At 32.8% G+C, this 9,049-nt stretch overlaps 1 protein-coding gene across 1 annotated transcript; it reads left to right on the forward strand.

Annotated features, from left to right (window-relative positions):
* The first annotated feature begins 1,387 nt into the window (after positions 1 to 1,387).
* On the forward strand, positions 1,388 to 8,058 carry LOC133298521 (probable methyltransferase PMT8). The gene is made up of 8 exons (XM_061497823.1): positions 1,388 to 1,553; positions 2,611 to 3,107; positions 3,507 to 3,671; positions 4,109 to 4,291; positions 4,559 to 5,153; positions 6,037 to 6,149; positions 6,289 to 6,509; positions 7,452 to 8,058. Exons 2-8 carry the CDS (start codon positions 2,829 to 2,831, stop codon positions 7,771 to 7,773), a joined length of 1,878 nt encoding a protein of 625 aa, XP_061353807.1. The 5' UTR covers positions 1,388 to 1,553; positions 2,611 to 2,828; the 3' UTR covers positions 7,774 to 8,058.
* Positions 8,059 to 9,049: the final 991 nt, after the last annotated feature.

The following is a 9,049-nucleotide window of genomic DNA, read 5'->3' on the forward strand; positions in this document are numbered from 1 at the left end:
GTGTCATATTTAAAAAATTATTCACACTTATGTAGTTTTCACATTTTAATGCTAATGCTAGATAAGTAATTTTTAATACTTTTTCCCTCAAATTCTCAAATCTGTGGAACTTTAATTTTAAGGGTGAGAAGGGTTTTTGAGATTTTACAAAAATTCCCAATTTCCTTCCTCCTTTCTTTTTAAACTAAAAAACAAGGGAAGGTATAAATACAGGGAAAAATATCTGTCTTTTTAAAGAATATAACTTTTTGTTATTTTAGATTCTAATCGTTAATTTTCGTCAATCAACGGTTATAATTTATTTGTCAAACTTATTATTTAATTAGTTATTCGCAATAAATTATAACCATTAACTGACAGAAATCAATAATCAGAATCTAAAATGATATAAAATTATATCTTTTAAAAGAAAAAAATATTTTTCCCATAAATAAAACCCTCTATTTCCTTCTCTTTCTCTCCTAAAAGTATTCCTAAACAAGTCCATAAGAAATGACACAGTTGGTAAAGGAGATGTGCCCATGCTAGTTAAAATCTTAATTTATCACTATGATTTTATGTTTTTATAATTTTTTTCATCAAAACAATTTTACCAATATTCTAAACACTTTTTTTATGATTTTGCTACGTTACAATTTTATGTTTTATAATTTTTTATTCCTATTTCAATTTTAAGTAAAATCTCAATTTTAAGAAAAGTGGACTCGCCTGACTTAAAAGTCAGTTCAATTCCTTGGCGAAAGGACCATGGTAAAAACTTCATGAAAAACGAAAATAAAAATATAATAATCTAACTATAAGGCTTTAAATGATAAAAGCCTATTTAAAAAGTTAGTAAAATTATAAGAATCTATATATCAACTTAACCAAATAAAAACTCAAGAGATTTGACCGCGAAGGCTGTCTTTGATTTCATGGTCATTTACTTAATAATAAGTGACTATTTTATCTCTTAATGAAGTTTAAAAAAATTTGACAACTTCATTGAAAACAGAATTTTTTTAAAAAAAAATTATTTGATTAACCCTTAATTTTTGGGTTTGCTATTTGTCATTTAAAATGACATAAGTTATGTCATTTTAGGAGAGAGATAGACACAGAAAAACGAAAATTATATGAGAGAGAAAGTTGATGGTTTTTTTTAATTTAAAATTCAAATTTTCTGTATCTGTATCTCTCTTAAAATAATATAACTTTGTGTCATTTAAAATGACAAACACTTCTCCATATCTTTTTATAATGAAATCATGATTAGGTGGTTTCTCACAAGCATGGTACGGACATGTTAAATTAACTACCTCAACTCAAGGGAGGGACAGTGTGACACATAGTCCCCATCTTCCTCTGTGTCACTTCCCAAAATAGAAAATCAAAACCAAACACTGGGATCTGATACCCTCTCTTTCTCTTTCTTCTTATTCTTTTTTTCTTTTCTTTTCTTTTCTGTTTTTTTTTTCCATATCGTATAGCTACACTTTTTAGAACCTCTTCACTCCAAATCTGAGTTCTTAACTTCCTCTTATTACACCCCACTTAGATTTCATCCCAACCCAGTAAGATTTTTTTTTTATTCTTTTTGTCATTCTATGTTTTACTTGTTCACTCCCTTCACTTTCTTTGCTGATTTTGCATAAAGTTTGCGTTTTTGTTGGATCTGGAACATTTTGCAATCTGGGTTTGTGTGATTTGATATTTAATGTACTTAGATTCCACTTTGATTTGTTGTTGTTTCAATGAGTAGTGGTTGAATTATTAATAAGAATCAGTCCTTTTAATGCTAATGTTGTTTTCCATTGTGCCAGATCTGGGAGTTTCATTTATTTCTATGGCTAATGTTTTTCTTTTTTTTGTTGGTATAATGCTATGGCTAATATTCTATTTCAATCTAATGAGATTTTCAGAATCAAATTTTCAATTGTATATCACGTATTCAATTACCTGCTTTCTTTTCTTTACACGGGGTCTTTTGGATCCATCATTTTCATTGGTCAGGTGTCAATTTGCTTGATGGGTTTGTGGTTGGTTAGCATACTGATCATCATTGCTTTCTTTCACTTCTTAATTTTGTTATTTTTTGCTCAAATGGGATGTTTTAGTCCATAGAATTTGACTGAAAAGTTTAATGTTGTGGGTTGAGTTGTAACTTTCTGTTGGACTAAATTAAAGTAGCTTCTGTTATACTCTTTTTACATGCTAGAACTCCAGTTAGATAAGGCAATATTATCAATTTATAAATCTTGGATTCCAAGTTTTGTGGTAAATTGTTCTTGGCCATTTGTTTCTTCTTTGACCAAATGTTACTCAGATTGCTTTAACTTGGGGTACACTAAGCCTTTTTGATTATGTTACCAATTGCTTGCTATCATCCTTCTATTTCTTTCTGTATACCCTCAATGTTGTGGTCAAGCTTTCTTTGCTAAATGTCTTGCCCTGCTTACATCTCATCAAACTTTGTCATACTAGAAAAGAAATAGGTTTTGAATTGGTTTCTGTATTTGGATCTGTTCCTTGTTTTTATTCTTTCTAGTTCTATGATTTAATCAAGAAGATAAAAGAGTAATGGATTTCTCTATTTATTTTGCTGAATACTGTTCCCTTCCTTGCTTGCAGGTTAATCTTTGAATCAGTGTGTCAACAATATCTTACAAACCTTATGAGGAAGTTATATTATGCTATCTAATTTAAAATATTGGGGTTGCTAGTTTAAGTTGTGTTTTGGATGGTGAATTTGGTGCTTCTGAAACAAGACCTATGCTGTGATCAGTTTTAGTTCATAACTGAGCAGTAAGAAGAAGTATATGCTGTTTTGTATTACTTTCAACTGATAAATGTCGAGGGGAAGATCTGATGGATCACAAAAGAAGCGCTTAATTGCTTCCGTTTGTGTTGTGGCAATCTTTCTTGGTTTTTTATATGTGTACAATGGATCCATCTTTGGTTCTCAAAATAGTGGTTCTTCTGCACTTGAATATGGCAGCAAATCATTGAGAAGACTTGGGGTATCATATCTGGGTTCAGATGATGATGCAGATGGCAAGCAAGATGAATCTTCATCAAGTTTATTGCAGGGAGATGGGGAGGATGATATTGTACCAAAGAGTTACCCAGTAAGTTTTTGTGCAAGCTTAAACATCCTTTTTCAAGTGTCTTAATTGCATACATAATTATTATCAAATACAAGCAACAAGAGTCTTATTTTCATAATTAAAATAAAATTCATGGTTTCATTTCATATATAAGTAAACGTCCATAGCATCACCAAAGTGAAAAGAGAAAAAGTTAAACAAGATAATCAAATTCTTCATATTATGTTCATCACCATATTCAGGTTCTCTTGCACCTCAGGCTCAGATGAAATATATTCACCACCTGTACTGTAAAGGTTATTTAAATACATATCTTTTGATCCTCCATCTAGTTCAAGGTCATGCATATCATCCTAATGAGGCTCTACTTTTGGAACATCATCAATCTAAGGGTATTTTCAATGTTTTTTGTTTTTGAAGGTTTGTGATGATCGTCATTCAGAGTTGATTCCCTGCTTAGATAGACATCATATCTATCAAATGAGACTGAAGCTAGATCTTTCTCTGATGGAACACTACGAGAGACATTGTCCTCCTGCGGAAAGGCGGTTCAATTGCTTGATTCCTCCTCCACCAGGATACAAGGTAAAGATATGCTGAGACTAGATGTGATCGTCAACTTTAACATATCCACATTGATACATTTGTATCATTTTAGTCATTGTCAAACATTTTGTTACCGCTCTGGATTATTATAAGGTAAGAATTACACAAATGGGGTAAAGGGGAAGATGGAAAGGGAAGGAAAATGAAAGAAAGAAAGATTCTTTATTGATTAATAGGAAAGAGTACAAGGACATAATTCAAGAGCAAGCTCTTCTCGAGGGGCACTCTCCTTCACACTGAGAGACTTCTCAGTCAATTGTACAGTACAACCCTTAAAGATGGTTATGACAGAAAGAATATCCCCCTTATATAGTTGAGGGGCTATCTACTCCTAACAACCTAACCACCCAACTAACTAACTGCCTGACTCTTATAATATTGGTCTGAACACATTTGTTGTTTCTATGGTGTTGCAGGTTCCTATTAAGTGGCCACAGAGCAGAGATGAGGTGTGGAAAGCAAATATACCACATACTCACCTTGCACATGAGAAGTCTGACCAGAACTGGATGGTTGTAAAAGGTCAAAAGATAGTGTTTCCTGGAGGAGGGACTCATTTTCACTATGGAGCTGATAAATACATTGCATCAATTGCAAAGGTAAGGCTTACTGGTTATCCCTACAAAGCAGAATGAAATCATATATGTATTATGTTTTTCAATGGATAGTATCATCAGCTTTTATGTGTGTTTATGCAAGTATCTATCTGTGTTATGTAATATGCATTGATATGATACAGATACAGGCCTTTTCTTTACATCAGTTAATAGGCTTTTCAGTATCATGTTTGACAGTGTTGGTTGTTTGATGCGTTCACTTTCATTTCATGGATAAGTCTGTATCTCACAGTCAGTTTGTATTGCCAGATGCTCAACTTTTCAGACAATAATCTTAATAATGAAGGAAACCTGCGGACAGTGCTTGATGTTGGCTGTGGTGTTGCGAGTTTTGGAGCTTATCTTCTTAAGTCCGATATCATTGCAATGTCCTTGGCACCCAATGATGTGCATCAAAATCAAATTCAATTTGCTCTAGAAAGAGGAATTCCTGCATATCTTGGTGTCTTAGGAACTAAGAGACTCCCTTACCCGAGTAGATCATTTGAACTTGCACACTGTTCCCGTTGTCGAATTGATTGGCTTCAAAGAGATGGAATACTACTCCTTGAGCTAGACCGGTTACTTAGGCCAGGAGGTTATTTTGCATACTCATCTCCAGAAGCATATGCTCAGGATGAAGAGGATCTAAGGATATGGAGAGAAATGAGTGCCCTTGTGGGACGTATGTGTTGGAGAATTGCTGTAAAGAGGGACCAAACTGTTGTCTGGCAAAAACCTCTGTCAAATGAATGTTATATGGAAAGAGAACCCGGTACTCGCCCTCCTCTTTGCCAGTCTGATGATGATCCAGATGCAGTTTGGGGAGTGAACATGGAAGCTTGCATAACACCTTACTCTGACCGTGAGTCACCTTTTTCTCATGTGTTATAAGTTATTTAATGGCTTTTTCATTTTATTTCTATGCCTTCTAGTTATTTCTTTTTTATGTATCTGCTAATTGTATATTTGTTCAGTGGTTTCTATGGTTCATTCTGGAAATATGAGTTCTCTTTCTATTATTGCTATTCCTACAAGTAAAAAATGAGGGTTGCTTGCATGCTCAAATTCTCTCCATGAACTACCACTTGTTAGAGCAATATCAAATTATGATAACTGCTCATAATTCGTAAACACTTAGTGACCATTTAAGTCAATTGTCATGTTATCTCCTATAATTAGATTGAGGAGTATCCAATGTTCAAGAGCCACCAGGTGAGTTGATTGGTACATGATCATTATGGGAAAGAGTAAAAACATTGAATTATATGGCTGATTATTGCTAGAGAATGACCAAAGAAGAAACTATGATATTGTGGCAATGTATAAAATGCTTAATGTATAATAATAAATTACAGGCTCATGTAGACAAACAGTGGTAATATTTTCTCCCTCTCTTGACTGCTATTACAATACTCATTAGTCAATCTTGTTGTTCTATTGTAGTATATCATCCATGAATGACCTGTTTTGAGCTGATGCTGAATGCTCCTAACTGAACCCTTAATGTCTATTATTTGAAATATTTCATTTTTTTTCCCCATCTTATGCTACTGTTTGTACAAGTTGTGCAATTTCTTTGAGTGCTTGTAGCCTGTTTTCCAAGCAGCTAAACCGTGCTTCTTCTTCTTCCTTTTTTTTTTCAAGTTTTGATAAATTAAGAAAACAATTTATGTTGAGATTTAGCCATGTACAAGAGCTGTGGGTATGAAATTTTCACCTACTGAAACTTTTGTTGATTTTATCAGATGACAACAGAGCAAAGGGTAGTGAATTAGCTCCATGGCCTGCAAGATTGACCAGTCCTCCTCCTAGATTAGCTGACTTCGGCTATTCAAGTGAAATGTTTGAAAAGGACACGGTGATTGGAATTTGCAATTTATCCTCTTGTTACTGTTTTAATTAGATTTTTGTTCCTGTAGCATATAAAATTATTGAATAATAACAAAGATACACTTAGATAAATAGACTATAGGCTTAATTTTTGTCATTTGGTACAGGAACTATGGCAAAGAAGAGTTGAGAATTACTGGAATCTCTTGAGTCCAAAAATCACATCAAACACGCTGAGGAATGTGATGGATATGAAAGCAAACATGGGTTCATTTGCAGCTGCTCTTAGAGACAAGGATGTTTGGGTGATGAATGTTGTAACTCATGATGGACCAAACACACTTAAGCTTATATATGACAGAGGCCTCATAGGGACTACCCATGACTGGTATTGAAGCTAGATTTCCTGAAATATAATTTTATTGCATCTGTAATATCTTTCTATGCTTTTGATTCATTTTACCTTTTTAGCCTCATTTGATGGTATCTGATTTCTTGATTCTTGTTTTTGTTTTCTGTACTCTAGGTGTGTAGTTTAACATTATACAGAAGGGCCTTGTTTTATACTGCTATTCTGATAAATACCACAAAATTTTGTCTTAATGATAATCTAGTCGATATTGAATAGTATTTTTTGTACCAGAAAAATTACTTTAATTATAATCTTAAACAAACAATGTTAAAAGATAATTGTATGAAAAACATTATTTTCAATCAATCAAGATAATGGATTTATGCCTCCAATGGTTTTACATATGAAATTGCATTTTGAATTTAAATATTATCTTGCACTGAATTCCACGGCTGGTGTATCAAATAATCTCTAGGTATTAATATCAATAGTAGCAAGTAGCCTTCTTGAGTGGATTCTTCCTTCTTTTTTTTTTTTTTTTTTTTCTGATTTTGTAAGGATTTACAAATAGAAAATAGAAGAGGGGTTGCTCCTTGGTAACTTAGAGATCACAAGTTTGTATCCAGGAAACAGCCTCTTTGCAAACATATAAGAGTTAGGTTGCATATAAAGATTTCCCTCATCCCTACCCGCATAAGTCGGGATTTCTTTGGGAGTGGTTTTGTTATTGAAGGAATATATAAACTGCAGATATGAATTATTGCGTAGATGATCTTATTTGACCCAACTGATTGTGAGAGAACTTGGTGATTTGACTAAATAAGCTGTTGAGATTTGTTACTTCATTGGTGGAACCTGTTGTCTGTCATTGATTCAGTTGTTATCTTTTTATTAGTGGTTCCTCCTTGTATTGCTCGGAATCAATCAGATTTTAAATTTTGAGTTTGGAAGTATTTAATGGAGAATATATCTTAACAGGTGTGAAGCATTTTCAACATACCCCAGAACTTATGATTTACTCCATGCATGGAGTGTCATTTCTGACCTAGAAAAGAAAGAGTGTAGTCCAGAGGATCTGTTAATTGAGATGGATCGTATGCTTAGGCCTACTGGTTTCATAATCATAAGGGATAAACAACATGTGATTGATTTCATAAAGAAGTACCTAACAGCATTGCACTGGGAAGCAGTTGCAACTGCAGATTCTAGTTCTGACTCTGACCAGGTTGGCAATGAAGTTATTTTTATTATCCAGAAGAAATTGTGGCTCACTACTGAAAGCTTTAGGGATACAGAATAGAACAACCACAACCATATGGTTTTTTTTTATTCTTATTTTTCATTTCCACTCTTTTATATTCTCTGCTGCTACAAGGGGTCAAAAGCATGCCCCAAGTGTTGGAAGCAGTGAACAACTTCATTTTGTAGCCTTACATAATGTTTACATTGTTGATTTCCTTCAATTTGATTCTCATTTCATTTTCATTTATGTGATAATGTTGCAAGTTATTAAGCCATAGGCATTATGCTTTTTATAGGCTATTCATTATTTTGCCCTTCATTTGGGTATAATGTAAGCTACTTAATAATCAGCACAGTGTAGACTTTGTCTTTGGTGATGAAAGGTTAGGACTTGTCACTAATATGTAATATTTATACATGCATTTTTCTGCTTGGATATCTAATACATTTCTTGCTTTCATATCACAGTATTTCGTTCCCAAATTACAAGTTAAAACGGAAAAGCTGCAACTTCCAAAATCAATATATCTATTCCAAGATTATAAGATTTAATAAAGTAAATTAACAGACTCTGTCTAGGTCACACCAGGCCAAATTTGGTATATTTGATAGAACAGAAGAGATATGGATCTTAAAAAACTTATTTAAAAAATAGGTCATAAATTTACTTTGATAAGGTATGTCCTATAACTTAGCCTATATCAAATGAGTCACAGCCATGAGTGAGCATATATTTAAATATATAAATTTCCTAAAAGAGTTTTATTAAGCTCAATTTTTTTCTTGCTTCTATTATTTCAAAATGAAAAAACTATTTATCATTTTAAAGGATTGTCTTTTTTTATTTTTTATTTTTTTTATACCTTTGAGGTGAGTCGGCCCCTCGAATATCCCTACAAGTTCAACATTTTGAACTGGCTATAAGATTGATACCAAGTCAGAGATTAGTTATAGTTAAAACTTTTTGTTCTTCCTCAAAGATATATTTGTTCGAAATTGAACCCAAGTTATTTGTTAGCTTTTTATATTCTGTTTTTTTCACAAAATTAGGAGAAAAAAGAAAAAGAGATAATTACGAAGGAGATAAAATATAAAAAATCACAAATATGCAGTAAAATACATAATTTCAAAATGACTAACGCTTGTCATTCGCATCTAGTTTCTAGCAAGCCTTTCTACGAAGTTTTAAATCACAGGTTAATTAAGAAACGAACATGCTTCTTCTAAGATTCCCCGTATAGAAAACTTTTCCATTTCTTTAATGGGTTCTATAAGAGTTATGTTGTAGAAAGAGTGATTGTATAATGTTATAGAGATTCGTTTTGCGTGTATTT

The sequence above is a fragment of the Gastrolobium bilobum genome, unplaced genomic scaffold, assembly GCF_033153095.1.
Source record: "Gastrolobium bilobum isolate Gb01-03AN ecotype WA unplaced genomic scaffold, APGP_CSIRO_Gbil_v1 utg871, whole genome shotgun sequence".
Classification (NCBI taxonomy): Eukaryota; Viridiplantae; Streptophyta; class Magnoliopsida; order Fabales; family Fabaceae; genus Gastrolobium; species Gastrolobium bilobum.

Bases quoted from the DNA above. Each gene is read 5' to 3' on its own strand.
- LOC133298521 (XM_061497823.1), top strand. From the start codon at position 2,829: ATGTCGAGGGGAAGATCTGATGGATCACAAAAGAAGCGCTTAATTGCT. The intron at 3,108-3,506 runs GTAAGTTTTTGT...TTGTTTTTGAAG, and splicing joins TTGTACCAAAGAGTTACCCA to GTTTGTGATGATCGTCATTC. The intron at 3,672-4,108 runs GTAAAGATATGC...ATGGTGTTGCAG, and splicing joins CTCCTCCACCAGGATACAAG to GTTCCTATTAAGTGGCCACA.